Source organism: Python bivittatus, unplaced genomic scaffold (genome assembly GCF_059951505.1).
Source record: "Python bivittatus isolate LINGU-HERP-01145 unplaced genomic scaffold, Pbiv_v1 ctg000850_np1212, whole genome shotgun sequence".
NCBI lineage: Eukaryota > Metazoa > Chordata > Lepidosauria > Squamata > Pythonidae > Python > Python bivittatus.
In genome coordinates this window covers 10508982-10527174 of record NW_028277112.1, presented here as the reverse complement: position 1 = coordinate 10527174, position 18193 = coordinate 10508982, and the positions used below count along the sequence as shown (strand labels likewise).

Genomic DNA, 18193 nt, shown 5'->3' with positions numbered 1-18193 from the left:
TGACACTGAATCTCAAAAGCTAATCTTGACATAAGGATCTTTTTCTTTGAACAATAATAGAGGTAAATGTCCACAGAAACCGAATTTGTAGTCATGTGTATCCTGGTTTATACATCCTAACCAAATGCTTTTTCTTTCTCTCTGCTAATCTTATTTTTGTTATTTCATGTCCTTCATATTTAACCTGTTCTATCAACCGCTTCTGCTTGCCTAGAAAAGGTATCTGGTATGATATGGTTCCTTACTTGTTGACTTCTAGATAGTGCTTGAGTATTGCTGCTACACATTGTCCAAAATAAATTGCTGCTTAGGTCAATACGGGACACAAATGTATGTAATCAGTTTTCTTGTCCTTGAAAAAGTACAGTACATTATTTCCTGCAAGAAGTTTAGTGGTATGACTGTGTTATGATCACTACTTTTCTGTACTAATTCTGATGATGGTCTTTCTCAACATATGTACGATTAACAGATTTATTTAATGTTAATAGCTTTGAAAAGCAGTATAGTTTACTGATAAGCCATATTGATTCACAATTTTTATGAAATAATAAGTCAATAGAATGCTTTTTGTTCATTCCAAGTGGAGATTAATAGCAGCAATGGAAGCACTTTATTATTGTATAAGCATTTGAATTAGAAGAATTTATTAAAAAACAAAGATGGGTTTTAAATACCACATACAGTATAAATTGAAAAATCTTCACTTTTATTGTCTACATCAGTCTTTCTCAATCTTTTGACCTGGAGGAACCCTTGAAATATTTTTCAGGCCTCAGGGAACCCCTGCACATTCACACTCAAATATAGGCCAGAAGTTACACATTTATTATATTCATTTTATGTGTAGGCCTGTATATGTGCATTAGCAATGTTCTTAAACTAAAAATAATGAAACTTCCTCACTCTCAAGCCCAAGCAGCAGTGGAAATATTTCAATATTTCCTTTTGCAACATGATTTCAAAACATTCAGTTTTTATTTAAATCCAAGAATCTTGTCACTTTGAAAATGTCAAAACATTTTCTCCAGTGTCTTACAGAAACTTGCTCATCTGGTTCATGTGATGAAAGATGTCCACTAAGTATGCTAGTTTCTGCAACCATTCTCTATCTTCAAAGTACTCAGCAAAATGTGGAATACTATTTTCTTGAAAATACTCTTGTAATTCTGCCTTCAGCTCAAACACCCTGTTGAGAACTCTTTCTCTGCTGAGCTACCCTATTTCTGTGTGTAACAGGAGACTTGTGTGCTCTTTGTCTAGGTTTTCACACACTTTTTGAAACATTCTTGAGTGAACTAGTCTTTGTTTAATAAAGTTAATCATTTTGTAGCATCATCCAGATTTTTTTTCATTTCATCTTCAAGAGTTTTTGACAGCAACATCTTTCTGTGAAAAAGCAGTGTGTTGTGACAACATCAGGATTTTCTTTTCTCACAAGAAAAACAAAACCTCTCATGGAGCCAACCATTGATAGAGCACCGTCAGTACAGATACCAACATAGTTCTTCCAAGACAGACTTTTTGTTTCCAGTTATAAAGACAAAACATTAAATATATCTTGGCCTTGGTATGTTTCATGTAGTTCTTTGCAGCAGAAAAAGTTTTCTTGAATTTCACCATCATTTACAAATCTTACAAATGGCATAACATGACATTTATTGGTGAAATCTGTTGAATCGTCAACTTGGATAGAAAAGTTGCTGTTCTTTAGTTTATCATACAAAACCTCTTCAGCATTATGTGACATGTCATCAATACGCCAACTTGTTGTACTGTTTGACAGTGGAATCTTGTCAATTTCTTGTACTGCATCTGGTTTTAGCATTTTCCCCACTATTATTTTACATGCTAGCATGATTACTTTCTTATCCAAAGTGTGATTTTTCCTTTATTGTGTAATAAGTTTTGCTACTAAGTAACTTGTTCTTAGGCTTTTTTACTGATTGTCATTTTATTAACAAAAGTTTTACTCTGTTTGTTCTGTGATTCCAATAGCCATTTAAAATAATCAGAACTTTTACTTGTCATGTGGCTCTGATTTGTAGTTAAGTGTCTTTTTAATTTTGCTGGAGCCATTGCTGCATTTGTAAGTTGTTTGCCTCAGATGAGGCACAGTGGAATAGGGCAGCTTGGATAACCAGTGCATATAAAACCCTTTGATAAACAGTTTTAATTGTAAAGACAGGCTTTTTCTTTTTAGTCTGTTGATGTACCAATGCAGGGAAATGCCTAAGAAGATTTAAATTCTTCACTATCATTATCACCATTAAACTTATTGGTATTGTGCGTTCTAGAATCCTCCTCTCTCACACCTTTTCTTCAAAAATCGCCACATTGGACCTTCAGACATGACTGGATAAACATGTATGAAATTTATTTAAAATAATGTGATAAAATAACTACAGGAAAACTTCAGGAAAAAGATGTGGGAGGGACTAACATCACAGACTAAGTTGGATGAGTCTATTAATTTCTTGAAAAATGCACTTCTCCCTCCCCTTCCTTCAATATATTCCTCCCTTCCTGCAATATAGCATTCACCTGTTATCAACTCTCACCCCTATCTTGTGTCAAAAATTAAGAATGGATTCACCAAATAAACATGGTCCTGTAGTACACTACCAGAGAGCTCAGAAAGAGTTGTAACTAGATTTTTGTTCGGTCTCTGCTCATCACTGTGAGAACGTGTTGCCTGAATTTGAAATAATTTTTTAAATAAATCATGATCTCTCAGGGAACCCCTGGTGACCTGTTGCGGAACCCTAGGGTTCCTCGGAACCTTGGTTGAGAATCCCTGGTCCTCATAGTCAAGTCAAAACTTGATGTGACAAGGGCCTTCCCCTTAGCTCTCAAGTTCAAGTTCATCCTCAGCAATAGAAACCTATTGGGTGATTCATTCTCAGACCCATCTACTTTACAAGGTGGGTGTTGTAGGGAAATATAGGAGGGGGTACTGGCTAATTTGCCTTGATCTCTTGAATGAAAGGTGGGGAATAAATCCAACAACAAATGCTTTGAGTATTACATTGCTCATATTTGATATAGCTTAAGATTCTGTAATTGAAACAGTCCAATAGCTAATGTAGCTATAGTATCTTTGGTCAAATTTCATGGGATAATTTTTAGTTAAATCTTAAGGATATAGACTAATATCTTAGAGGAGATTGACAAACTACTGTTGTGGTTGTTCTTGATGTATAACAACTAATTAATTAAGGCTCATTAATACATATTATGAGAAGTGTTTTTGCTACCTTGAAAATGATCATTGTTAAGAAAATCTCTCTAGACTCAGAGTATTGTAATGACTATTGATCAGCTGCAAACTCTATTTACCAAAGGGGAAGAGAACTCTAAATTTAAAACAGTTTTTCTCCCTATTCCCCTGAAAGTTCAGATTGAAAGAAACAAGTACTACTAATTTGCCTCCACTACTATAACTCAATGGATCTCTTTTAAAGCTGAATTAGTTCAGTGGAAAAAAATTATTTTCCTATCAGATAGTCTGGCCACGATAATCTAACACATGGTGGCTAGGCAACTTGAGAATTTCTTGGGTGAAATAGATTTTCCTGGGCAATTTCAGTTGGATATAGACCTAACCTTGCTCAATTTAATGAACTACCTAATCCAGGAGAAAAATGGGAAATATAATGCTATTGATTCTCCTGAATCTTTTCACAGTGTTATCACAAGCATAGTAACATCCAAAATCATTTGAATGAGCTGAGACTTGGGAACCATAGAGGTCGTGTATCTTTTTGCTTGGTTAGTATCATAGGTTAGATTTATGACAGTTACTCCTATTCATGACATTGTATTATAAGGTCCTATAACATTCCATCTTGCTTCCTTGTAGCATTTAATATCTGTATGAGGTCTTTGGAGGAGAAGTTATGCAGGGATTTGGAGTTAAGTGACATCAGTATGCTGTACATATTTATTTCTACATATCATCTAAAATTATGTAGGCTGGTAGAAAACTAAATCATAATCTGAGCTTATTAATTGGCTAAAGTTTGCACAGGTGAAACTTGATTCTTATAAAACAGACCCTGTGTAGGAGGATTTAGGCTGCTTTTGAAAGGATTGCATTCCTTCTAAAAGGTTGAGATTTATAGCTTTGAAGTGAAGGTATCTTTGGTAGCACAGAGGTACAGGTAGTCCTCAACTTACAACCAGTCATTTAACAACCGTTCAAAGTTATGATGGCCTTGGAAACGGTGCTTTATGGCCCATAAAGCACTTCCAGCTGCCATAAAATGTGCCCCCACCCCTCAGTCAAGTGACCGCATTTCAGGCACTTGGCAACCAGCTCACATGACAGAAAAGTCAATGGGAAAGCCAGCAGGGAAGGTTGTAAGCAGAGGGGATGGAGGGGAGCTGAAATCCTTTGATGGGCTGCAGGAATGGAGCTGAAATCTTCAAGATTTCTGCAGCCCACCAAAGGATTTCAGGCAGCCCTTTCGCTCTCAAATGCTTCTGCAGCCTGAAGGGAGGGGAAACCCTTCAGGCTGCAGAAGCATTTGAGAGCGAAAGGGCTGCCTCCTGGGAGGATTTCAGTTCTCTGTGGAGCTGAAACTGTCCAGCAGGCAATCCTTTCACTCTCAGAGAGCTGCCTGCCTTCAACAGATAGCTCTTTTGCTCTGTACGCTTAAAACGTACAGGATATCGCTTAACGACTGCAACTGGGAGTGCCTGGATTGCAGTTGTTAAGCAAAGCAGTCATGTGGGCATCTCATTTAATGACCACTTTGTTCAACGATCAAGTCTGTTCCCAATTGTGGTCGTTAAGTGAGGACTACCTGTAGTCTGACAATGAATGGTAGGTGATTCAGAAGCTACAATTAATTTAAAGCACACCAATTGCATTTGAACTGAGTAAATATTTTGCTAGGATTTGAAATATCTAGAATGGTTATAAGATCAATTTTGAATGCATTTTCAAAAGCAACAAAACAAACCTTCAGAGTTTTGGAACTCAAGTAATTTTAAGGTTGTTCTCTTACATCAACTAATTCTACCAATATTTTTAACAGAGGCCTTGTCTGAATGCTGTCAATTTCAAATATTAAAGTAGGTGACATCAAGTTTTTTAAAAAAACATCCCTCACCTGTAGTATTCCAGTTTATGCTCTCACTTTCCTGGCAATCACTTTATTATTTTTGAAAACAATTTAATGCCTTATAGTTTTAAATATTGTTTATAATGTATTGTTATTTCTAAACTAACAATTTTAAATAAGATTTGCCCATCTGGATTTCGGGTCCTTCAACAGCCCCAATGCCATGGCTTGGATAGGGCATTAATCTTTAATAAACTATTACCTGTGACTGGGGACTGTGCTGCTGAGATAACTTATGTGAATGCCTATATGTTACATTGGCCCCAGGGACAAGCTTGATATTCTGTTGGTCTGTCTGCTGTCCAGCAGGACTCCACTGCCTTCATAGTGGCCGTAGACTTGTCCTAAGTAATCTTGGACCTAACACATGTAGGCAGGTACATCTTAGACATTGTGTTTCTCTCAGAGCAGATGTATTGTTATCTAGATACAGAGGGCATTTCCACAAACCCTTTGCTATGATCAGATCACTTCTTGATCCTGGTGAGATTGGTTACCTCTTGGGACCTCCACAGAGAAAACAGGCTAATTAAGGTGGTACATGCCTGGGCATCTCATGGATCTGGATGGTTTTTGATGGGCTTGGGGGTTATCCCAGTGATCTTGTGGATGGCAACCTGGCCACTTGACAGCAGTCCTATCAAGTAGCCTTTCTCTTTTGGTCAGATTGATCCTTGGTTTTTCAGAGATCTCTGAGGGATGAAGTTGCCTAGAATGCCAGCAGTCTTATAGGCTGGCCAATTCTCTTTGGCAGAAGGAGCAGTAGGTAGATCTCCCACCTTGCATCCCTAACTATTTGGCATAGCATTTTGCCAATAAAATTACTTAGATTCACCAAAGTCTTGACATTTTGTGGGTGGAGTCACTCGTGACTAGAATTACAACTTATCATGTTACCTGAGACTGCTTCTGACCTGTGAAGTCTAATGGGGTGGATAGGGTACTCTGTTGTTGTCTCTGGCCACTTGTAAACCTGATTCCTGCCTCCCACTCTTTAGGGTTTTTGGAGAAGCTATGACAGACTGATCCAGGATGTGATCAACATCTCATTGAAAAAGAGGGTGATACCAGCTGTCTTGAAAGAGGCTGTGATATGCCTCCTTCTTAAGATACTTTCCTTGGATCCCATTAGATTTGATGGGAAGGTTATTGAGACTAGTTTTCTTATGAGGTGGTCGGCTTATATAGCTACTTCTGCACTGGTGTTTGATGTTAAAATCTAAATGAGCAGCGTAGGGGATTCCATCCTATTTCAGCCATGTTTTCTGAGCAGAACCTCCAGCTTAAAAAGCCTGGAGTTAAAGAAAAAAAGAAAGAAAGCAAAATGCAGAATTGGACAGGAAAGCCATTATTCCCCTTCTCTGGAATTTGTCATGGAAGCATCCTTGTTGTGATAAATTTAAACATTGAAACTATAGAACCCTGTACAAAATACATATTCATGCCTAATTTATGGTCATAATCAGTTATGTGGAGAAAACTAAATTAAACTGTAGGCTTTTTCATAAAGGACTTGAACAGAGATACTCAAGTCAGGACAACTGCATGGGCATCAGTGGAGGGGTGCAAATGATGAAACATACGTTGTGGTGCAAACTGCATCCCTTTTGTATAAAAACATGAGCAGTTCTCTGTGGATCAGACCCCTGGCCCATCTAGTCCAGTAGTCTTTTCTCACAGTAGTTGATCAACCACACAAGGAAGCCCACTAGTCTCCCAGCAGATGGCCTTTTGAGGCAGTCACACTCCCATCAAAGCTATTAGCCTTTATGATTTGTGTGTGTTGTAGCATTATATACAAGTATATAAGAGGTAGAGCTTGTGTTACAACATCATTATGCATATGCATCTAGACAAAAACTCTAGATTCAGTAGACGCCTCTGATCAGCTAATTAGAAAAGATAGAGGGAAATAAAATATGAAAATGAATGAGTATTGTTTCACATATTGTAACAACATACATAGTTACCTGATAAAAATTTTGCTACAAAATATGCAGGTCAAAAAAGGACTTTTCTCACCATAGTTGATGATGAGATGGGCATTAATTTATATTAGCAACACAGTGTCCCAGTGGATACAGGTCAGAAAACTTGAGTATCTAAGGGCTGTGCTTAACATTTGTTAAGTTTATTTTAGGGTTTATGCTGCAGTATTAATATGATTCCTAGGATACAACCTGTACTGCACAAGGATGTTTCCCTCTCATAAGTTCTAGGTGGTAAATAAAGATGTGACTACTCTACTCTTCTTCCCCTCCCCCCCCCATAGACAGATACCCAATCCATTGTAGTTGCTCAGTCATGAAATATCATAGCTGAGTTAATATCTAATACTAAGACCTAATTATTTCACTTAGGCATGATATGTGAACCCAGGCATTGCTGTTTGAAAAACCATAGATGTGAACCAGACTGCTGTAGATTAGTCCACAAACCATGTGTTTTGGATCAGAGATACAGACCCTGTAGCCCATGCAGATGGTAACTCTGTCCCTATTCCTATTCTGGCACTATTAATGCCATCAGACACTCATCCATTAGCTGGTCTTCAAGTGTAATATACTGTAGGGCAAGAGCTAGGTCTTTATTAAAAAGAATGAAAGGATATAAAAGTAACATCAGAAATTGCAATTATAAAAAAGTGTTAACTTTTAATTTCCCAATATATGATGTCACTGATCTTCAGATAATCATTCAAAGTCAGATTATAGTGGGAAATAGCTGAACTAGAATTCATCAGGAAACCCAGCTTGTAATCATCTGTGGTTGTAATAAGAATTTTTTTTTTAAATTTGTACTACATACATTACACAACTGGCCAAAGAAGAATATCTGTTAATTCGCTCACCTAACAAACTGTTTTATAAATGTCCAACATTAAATTAATTATCACTGGGTGTTCTTTATACATTTAAATTCATTCTGACCACTATTTATAATTTCACCCCAACCATGGGCATATATGCCTCGTACATCTAATTAACAGGCTGTAGCCTACAAAATCTTATATCATAATAATTTGTCACTTTTAAGTTTCCATTAAGATTTCTTGTTGTTTCTAAAATAGGCAATCACTGACTAATTTGAACTTTTTTTTAAAGTCTGTTGAAGGGTAAAGCTGAGTTACCTTTGTTAAATAGCTGGTTTAACACTGCAGTACAAGGCAGATGATATCTAGAATTCTTAACCAGCGCTCAGGCAATAGCTATTTTATCATTAATGATATTCCCTTTTTAATAGAAATGTATATATCCCATAAATAATATAGTATGCATAGTATTCTATCTTCTTTTGAACTCAGGAGGTGCTGACTTAGAACAAACATAGTCATTTATGCAGCCTAGTGATAGGTACATGGTAGTCTGACATGATCTTACAGAGTATTATGGAAACAGTAATGATTATGTGGGAGTGGGAAGTTTGAGTAAGGTTAGAAAAGGAAAACAGGGATATGAAGGGCATTTGTGCAGCTAAATATTCTATTTTTTCCTTTGAGTAAATAGTTGGAAAGCAATTACGCTAACATATTACTCTGCCTTCATAACATGAAGCATATTAGAAAATTCTATTTTTTAATTACTACTCTAGATGTACTATAAGGACATTTTTTTTAATGCATTGTGTTATTGTGATGATTGGGTATTAGAGCTGTCCCTCAAAGCATGGTAATGGAGAGCATCTTTTCACAGTTTATATTTCAGAGGAAGGGGGGAACTGAGGAAAGGGGTTTGAGAGATGTGGGTAGAAGGACAGGCCTAAGGGAAGCTTGGAGTGTCAGGTTTATGAGTATATATTTAGTGCCAGGAAAGGCAGGGATTGACAGTCTTTAGATACATTCTAATATTAAAGGAATCCAAAATAAATAAATAAATAAAATAAAATTAAAGGAATCCCTTTACAACATATTTTAAGTTACTTATTAAAAGATCATTTGATTCCTTGTTTAAACATTAAAGTTTGCTGTTGATCTACCCCAGTTTCATAGTCATGTTACCGTAATAACTAAAAGTGGTGTGTGGCAATATGTACCAGAGAGACTCACATTCTTTTAACGTTTAATGGAAACTGTTGAGTGGAATCCTACTGATACAGAAAATATGAAACAGTTCTAAGTGGGAACTCAATACTGTTCTGTCATCAGTATTCAGATGTCTGAAATATTTCTTATAAATAGCTCTTTGATTTTAAGCATATTACATTAGTGTTGGTCATGTTTGTTAAAATTAAATTTAGCCACATCATTCTGTCTCACTGTCTTGCTTATTTGCTAAAAGTCTGGATTAAATTAGTACAGGAATTTGATAATTATTTTACATAATTGTATTGATTCTTTGCTATCTGCAGGTAGTCCTCGGTGACATGGTCATAAAGCATGATGTCACATGACCGTGTTGCTTAGTGACAGCAGTTCTGGCAGTCCAGTTGCCATTGTTAAGAGAGGACCGCATGGGTTGTTAAGTGAGGACCTCATGTGACTGCTACTTCCAACGTTCCCTGCCAGCTTCCCCACTGACTTTGCTTGTGGGAAGCCTGTAAGGAATGTTGGAAATCGCAATCACATGACCACAGGGATGCTGCAACAGCCAGAACTCCGAGGACCAATCATGAGTCTCCCTTGTTCTGCGCCATCGTAACTTTGAATGGTCACTGAACGAATGGACATAACCTGAGGATTATCCAAACTTTATGAGCCAAATAGGCACAAGTTGCTGCTTATTGACAGGAATTACAAGAGCAGACCTTGCAATGCTAGAAGTAAGGGACAGACTTGAGAAATTACTTGAGTTACCTACCAGATGTTTAACAATTCTAAATAATCAGAATTACTTGTTTTTCTTAATAGAATAGAATAGAAATCTTTATTGTCATTGTACAACTTGTACAACGAAATTAGTGCCACCCCAGTGCAGCTTTAAAAATATAAAAAACATAAAACACATAAAACACATAACACGCATAAAACACATATAACACATCCTTCACATTCCATATTGCACAACCCCTGATGCTGCATTAATACTGCACTGTGTATTGAAATGGAAAGGTTTAATTATTTTGCCTTCCTCTATCCAAGAATTACTAATCAATCGTTTATAGATAATATATACTGTCTGTTAATTGGGATTATTTGTGCTTTCTTAAGATGTATATATTCTACATTTTGAATTTGATATATTTGGGTTTTGGACTTTAATATCACATTTCTTAGCCTTTCAGTTTTCTGCCATATGAACCCTTACATTTTTCTCTTTGTAATGTTATTGAATGGTTGAGTGGGCACCTCTTTTTTGAATATCCATTACTTCTAACCGGTATTTTTCTGAACCAAATGAAACACTGGAAGGCTGCTTTAAGATCCAGCCATCATTGGGATGCAGAGGGAGTGAGAAATAGTTTTTGAACTAAGACTCACAATGAAGACATTTAATCACTGATATCTCTATGGAACATCTAAGCAACATTAACTTTGCCCATGATTTGTGTATGTGCTACCTAATAATCTTACATGGAAATAATGCAGTTAAACTATCTGAATAACCTTGACTTTGTATTGATATTGTTTGTTTAAAAAATGTGTGACAAAGATAAGGTTATATATTGACCCTAATTTTATCTCAAACTTTAAAAAGTTAATGTGAAACATTTGCATTTGTCTTTTATTTTTAAATCCATATGTCATTTTATCTGTCATGCACATTTTCTAATAGCCCTTAGATGGAAAGATTTCTCATTTTTATGATGAAAATTGCCATGCATGTTTTAGCTTTGGAAAACCTAGACATAGGTTTGGCATACCACATATGACAGTAGAAAATTATAGATATGCCACTTCATTTGCTGCAGTAAAACAAGGATACTATTGTTCACTGTTATTGCATTGGTTATACACAGAAAGTTTTTCAAATAGAGTAAGCATGAGTTGGAGAGTTATGGGGAAACATAGCTATTGGATGCACCTTTGCTTTTACGCTTCTATTTACTTTAGTAAATGTTGACATATCTGGGCTTCTTTGTATAGCATTAAGTGGCTCTTATGAGGTTTTCAAAAAGGTAACAGAGGACAAAGACCAAGCTAGGAACAATTTTGATGTTTTATACTGATGGCTCATTCCCAGTATCGTTCAATTTTTCCAGCAAATTGAAGTACTGGTAAGAATTTTGACTTCAGTCTGGATAGCTAAAGTACAGAACTGTATCTTTTTAAAAAAACATTAAAAATAAAGTTAAGTGTTTTTATATAATCTGTTAATCTGTATATAATCTGTAATATTAGACAAATGCTCTTATTCCTATAAAATAGTCTACTCAATTTGGTGCCTTCTAGATGTGGTAGATTATAGGTTTTGTTATCCAACATATCTGGGGAGAATCCGAGTGGATAAAGCTATTATAAAGCCACATTTTAATATCTTTTGTCAGTGCTTTTGATTAGAACTAATAGTAATAATTCACAGTTACAAGAAAATGATGCTATTTAAAGATCGGTTTTAGAATAGCTGTGAAATAAAGTTTGTTCATGTTAACATACATTGGCTTATTCTTCTACAGGGGGTGATAGGTGTGCAGCTGGTGGTTACCATGGTGATGACTAGCATTATACAGAAGATCATACCTCACTACTCTCTTGCCCGGTGGCTTCTTTGCAGTGGCAGGTAAGATAAGAGACCAGAACTGAACATCTGATAAAGTGGGTTCTTGTCCATTGAAAGCTGATACTGTAATCAATTTGCCGTGTTTTTAGATGTCATGGGACCTTTTGCTGGCCTATCCTGTTGTGTACCAAATTTGTCTGGAAACTGATTATAATAATACACAGGTCTGGAAATGTTGGTTCTAAAAATAATCACATTAAATCTTTTCCAGTCTCATCTAGAAATTTGCATTATGCTGTAGCTTAAGGTCTAATTGAGAAATAGGTGGTATATGCTTTGTTATGCTGTTATATATCCTGTTCATGGACCTATTTCTTGACGAGTGTCATGCCCTTTTTACAAAAGCAGACACTTCTATCCCATCTTGCTAATAATATGGCCATACATTTTCTGCATAATTGTCTCAATAATTAAAAAAAAATGTACCTCCTGTAAGATGAAAATCAGAATTAAAATTTAAGAAAAGAGGATAGCTTATTCAAAGGCAATAGTCATTAGTGACAATCATGGTACTTATGACAAATTACTTAATAACTTAAAAATAACAATCACAATCATTAAGCTCCCTGGGCTAAAAACAATTAAGGAAGAAGCACATTTGGGCTGTCCCTAGGCTCCCTAAATCCTTTAGAATTACTTATGAATTTCCATTTGGAAATATTCTACTTTTTGTGGTATTCTTGCTAACAAACCAGAAAAAGGGATGGTCTTCAGAAGATTAATTCTCTAGTTAGATATTATTTAGTTTTTATAAATGCACTCAAATTCCAGATAGAATTACTCTTAAAAATTATAAAATAAGAAATAAGCTCAATTTCCTGATTAAATAATTAAGCACCAAGGACCCCACAATTCCAACCTAGTTATAACAGTCACTGCACAATGTATGCAGCCAGGTGTTCTTTTGGTTGGATGTACTAATAACTGATTATTTGTCTATTCAACCTAAATCTTCCCTGTCTTCATCAAGAGCTTAATTGATGGATGATTCTGAGACATGTGGAAGGACTGTACAAGCCAGATGGCTGCATGAGAAATGAAATGAAAGGGAGTCTAGCACTCATCCTTGGCAGCTGCTTGCCAGTGTAGAAATTTGCTCAAATACCTCACTAGAGAGGACAGGTGGAAGGACAAAGTGAGCAGAGATGGTAGAGTAGCTTTGGCCTTACTAAATGTTAAAACAGTGGCGTCCTTGTTGGTCCTCTGGAGACTCTTGTGGAAATTCAACAGCTGCTCATGGGCTATTGAGTTCTGTCATAATTTATCTACAGAATTAGAAGTTTTGTATTTAACTGTCTGGTGGCATCTTTCACTAAAAAGTCGAACCTTGCTTAATGACCCTAATTGGGACCAGAATTTCCATCTCTAAGCTAAGTGGTTGTTAGGCAAAACCTCACGTGACTGCACCACTTAGCAACAGCACTTCCGATAGGCTGTGGTTATGGTTGATAGATGAGGACCTCATGTTTCTCCTGCCCTGCTGCACTCACCTCTGCTTCAGCTCCGCCCACCTGCTTCCCTCCCTCCCCACCTCTGCCCTTTTGGCTACCCCGCACTATGCCAATACCAACCCCTGTTGGCCCCTGCTGACTTTCACTGTCTTCTTCCTCCCGCTCCTGACAGAAGGGCCAGCAGCTGCCTTGGCTGGGTGTACCTCGTCAGCAGTGGAAGGAAGAAGACAGTGAAGGTCAGCTGGGGATGGCAGGGGTAGGCGGCAGAGAATAGCACAGCCAAAAGGGCAGAGATGGGAGGGAGATTTGCACATGGGGAGAGTTGAAGCACATGCAGTCATAAATGCAGCCAGGCTGTCAAGTGCCAAAATTTTGATCATGTGACCACAGGGGGTGCTGCAATGGCCATAACTTTGAGGACTGGTCATAACTACGATTTATTCAGTACCATTGTAATTTTGAACGGCCACTGAACGAATGAGCATTAAGTGAGGATTACCTGCAAGACAAAGAAGATCTGCTAAGGGTTTGGTGTGTCTATGTGCATGTATTTTCTCTCCCTCTGTTTCTTTCTGTGCTGAAGTTGGGGGGTATCTGCACACACTTGTGCGATAGAGTGCACTTCATTTTATAGCTTTTGAACAGCTTACAACAAACCAACACAACAGAATTAAAAGCATCAACAATCTATTATAATGAGTAATATAACCAGTCAGGTATCCTACCATTTGAGGATAGCATGAACTTCAGTTGTTCCCAAATGCCCTCCTGAAGATCAGTATCATATGTAAGATAGCAACAAATGAAGAATATAGTTATTTTATACAGCAAAACTACAGGCTTTCATAGGACCTGCATATCTTTAAACTATTTTAACCTCACTATTTGAGTTATAAGGGCTCATGGTATTATATTTAGTAAACATTCAAATTTTTATTAATGTCTTATTTTTTGTTTTCTAGTTTGCGGTGGTACCTACACCCCACAGAAGAAGAATTACGTATTCTTGCAGGAAAACAAAAGGGAAAAAGCAAGAAAGATAGGTATGAAAGCAGTGTGGGTAACTCATTATTTTTCAGCCTTCATTACCCAGCTGTAAATTAGGGGTGGTTATTTGATATTCCTTAATGGTTTTGAAAATGAATAAAAAAAAAAACAATTTTGCACAGGAAGGATTGTTTGTATGGGTGTGCAAATCTGTTCCCTAATACATTGATACAGTAATAAAAACCAAAGGGTCTCAAAAGGCTTATGATAATTTTGGGGATAAATAAAAATATAAATAAGGCATAAAAAAGGAGATAGGTCATCTCTGATATACTTGCCTTTACTTTTACTTGTCATTATTTAGTTATACATTTTATTGGTTTAATAGGGTAAGAAAGAAAAGAAACACAATACAATTAGAACTGACTTACTTGTTTAAGTATGTACATATCATAGTTTATATGGATGCATTTAAAATTAGGTATAACAAGAAAAAGAGTAGGACTAGAATAAAACCAGAAATTACAACTTCTTTAATCAATTAAAAAGCTGTTTCCAGATGTCTATCCGGGGTTCACGATCTAATGTCAGAACCTCCTTTGTTCGCCTGCCTCTTAGAAGGGCTTCTGTGAAGATCATTAATTCTAGAACATAAATGTGGAAGAATTCTATTCTTGATATACTGATCCCACACCAATTATACAGTTTAAAGGTTAAAATAAGCACTTTAATTTGGGATAGAATTGATGCAGGAAGACTGGCAATGCATACTTCATATGCCTACTTACTAAATGGACTTTCCAAACTCCCTTCAAGGATGGCCCAGTATGATGGAAGAATGCAGATTTATTAGATAACCTGTGACATTCCTTTTACTAGAGGGTGGAATTCTGTTAGGTCTATCCTCTTGTAAAACTACTGTACTGTCAGCAAAGCTGAGAAAAGTATCTTTTTAAATTCATTATTTATATGTTTTATTTAAAAAATTTGTACAACAGTAAACCGCTATCAAGTCAAACTTGACTTTTAGATAATTACATGAATGTGACCGTGCTTGGCAGTTGTAGTTCAGTGATTTGCCTGTGTTGTCTTCTGTGAAGTTTTTTCAGCTTGGCTTTCAAGCCTAAATGCTACTCTTCAGAATAAAGTATACCACAGTTTTAATGTCTACACTAAAAATAGGGGTTAAAATGACACAGCATATGAATAGTAAATTAATTAAACTGCTCCACTGCAGCATAAAAGTTGAAATATAAACATATTAATTTTTTAAAGAGCTTGGAGAAAACCTTGTCTGATACCAAAAAATAATACAGTAAGTGTCAGGCATGTCTCACTGGTCAAGGCATTCCAAAGATGGACGGCTGCCACTAAGAATAGTTTAACTCCCAGGCAGCCATTTCTTACACCTTATTCTTTCATGTACCGACAAAATCTATGCCATATACTCTACCCATTTGAGCAAATTTCTACTTTTATAACACTCTAAAAGTTTTCATCTAAAAGGTTTATACAAATTGTGCATCAGCCTCGTTTCTCCATTAAATTATAATGGATAGAAATTAGGTTTTCCAAAGGAAAGCTCAGTTGCCAAATGATCCTGAGGATTAAGTAGATACTTGAGGACCTTGTTTCATGTGTTCTGGCATAGTTACAATTTTATAAAAAGCAAATTAAGGGAACTGAAAAAGAAAGGTAGAGGAGGACACCTGGAGGATACTTGACATGCAAGGTGGTTTCAGCTGTCCTTTGGAAGACTTCAACCCTTATAGGAAAATCCTTGATAACAAAGCCTGTTTATGGCCCCTGGAGCATCTTTAAGAGCTTTTGTGTCCTTGGTTCCTAGAATTTTATAACATACATTTCTAAATTCCTCTTGCCTAGTTTCATTTCTTGTCAGTCAGCAAAAGGGTTGCCAGGATTTTATAAGTAGATTTGCACATAAACTTATGGAAAATTCTAGCATAAAAATAGAATGATGTCATGACGCTCCCTAGTCTAAGTCAAACACATGTATGTTTGTTCATTTGCACATGTGTGCACATACAATTAGATAAAGCAGAATAACTGTTTCTATGTTTTGAACCTTTAGGTTCACAGATCAGTTTTCTTTGCAGCAAATAAATTTGAAAGCATTTCTTCTATTGAATAATTTTATAATATTGGAAGTGTAGCTTTATTAAAAGCTGTTAAGTACTCTTTGAATTGTTTGTCATCCTCCCTTTTTTCTTCTCTTCATTGATTCTTTTCAAGGGTGAGTGAGAAGAAAAAGGAACAAAGAAATATTCTTTTGCACCATTATACCCTAATTCCCAAACTCCTCAAATTTTTCTTATTCTCTTTGATTGCTTTGTAACTGGAAACTGCCACAAGAACTTAAGCTCCCAATGATGTATGTTTGTCCTTTGTGGTTGCTTTATGGAAGAGAATGTTCTTAAGTTACATGGATAGATTTGAGTTAGAAGATCATATGCTCTGGTCCTTGGTTCTTTCTCAAACTGCTTATTTGTTGCTTCATAAGATAGTTAAAGATTTCAGTTTGATTATGTGCATCAGGTGTTGCAGTATTTAAACTCAATTTCTTCCTCTCACAATTATATTAGTGAAGAAGATATGGTTCAAACTCTTCATTCTGAAAAAAAAAAAATCAGGGGCACAATTTTAGTTCCTTAAGTGATTGAGTGGACTATATAATGAAACCTGTCTCAGGGCTACTACCATTATTAGCAGAAGCTGAGTTGGAGGTGGCTTGCACCTCATCCTCATTATTTTTCTTCATGAATGGGGGTGTTTGTGTCTCATGTAACATTATTCATTTATTTGTTTATATTTCAAATTTAATCACCACCCATCTCACTCAGTGAGCGACTCTGGGCGGTTTACAATAAAAACAAAAAAAATATTGGTTAAAATACTAATTAAAATACAATAGCTTTTTAAGTAGCAATTTTAGAGCTTCAGTAAGAGATGATGCAATATTGCTTAGTTTTTAATATGTTTATCTCAACAGGAAGTACAATGGTCACATTGAAAACAAACCATTAACCATCCCTAAAGACATTAATCTTCATCTGGAAACAAAATCTATCACTGAAATAGATGCACTGGGTAAGGAATTATAATAAATTGAATCATGATAAAGTTTTGTGTTCTTAAGTATCTGTTGTTTTTGGAAAATCTTTTTGTTCCCATGTTAAAAAATGACAAATATTACAATATGAGGATCCATATCCGTATTTTAGGCAGTCATAAAAAAATTGAGAAATGCCATTAATATGGTTAATTCATTGCCATGTGTTTAACTTTTATTACAAGCTGTCCTTGACTCAGCTTCTTTGAACTTTATACAGAGAAGGAATGTTTCAAATGTATATACCAAGTTTTCTTTTTGAATTTCAAATATTTATTTATTTATTTATTTATTTTACAATAAAATTTGCTGAATTCTAGTGGATTCTGGGAAGAATAGAACAATGTCAAAAGAAATGTTGATTTAATACTGTCAAGCCAGATTTAATAGATTGTGCAGTAAGTAAACAGTTATGGTAATGCAAAATATAAAGTGTGATTATTGGTTCATTTTGCTTAGTTTATGACTATTAAGAGTGTGTGAGATCACTGTGAATCTTCACTGTTGTCTGAGTGAAGCACTTTGCACCATGGAAGCAATGTTGTTCATGTCAGAGAGATGTGAAGGTAGTAACATTTCTCTCATTAAGGGGCTTTGAGTTGCCACAAAGTATCATCCAGCATATCCATTAACTGGATAAAGTTACTGTGCAGAAGCCTCTTTTAATTATTGGATCCCAGAAGAGGCCTCAGAAGGGAGGCAGAACAATATGGAAGTTCAGAGCAGTGTTTCTCAACCTCAGCAACTTTAAGATGCATGGACTTCAACTCCCAGAATTCCCCAGCCAGAAGTCCACACATGTTAAAGTTGCTGAGGTTGAGAAACACTGGTATAGAGGGA

The 18193-nt window shown here is 36.1% G+C and overlaps 1 protein-coding gene across 1 annotated transcript in view; it reads left to right on the top strand.

The window, feature by feature from the left end:
* The window catches only part of TMEM161B (transmembrane protein 161B), a 48645-nt gene that overhangs the window by 2772 nt on the left and 27680 nt on the right, over nucleotides 1-18193 (top strand). The window contains exons 2-4 of the mRNA XM_007423535.3: nucleotides 11682-11785; nucleotides 14199-14279; nucleotides 17234-17331. Coding sequence (XP_007423597.1) covers nucleotides 11682-11785; nucleotides 14199-14279; nucleotides 17234-17331 — 283 coding nt within the window. The remainder of the gene's footprint in view (nucleotides 1-11681; nucleotides 11786-14198; nucleotides 14280-17233; nucleotides 17332-18193) is intronic.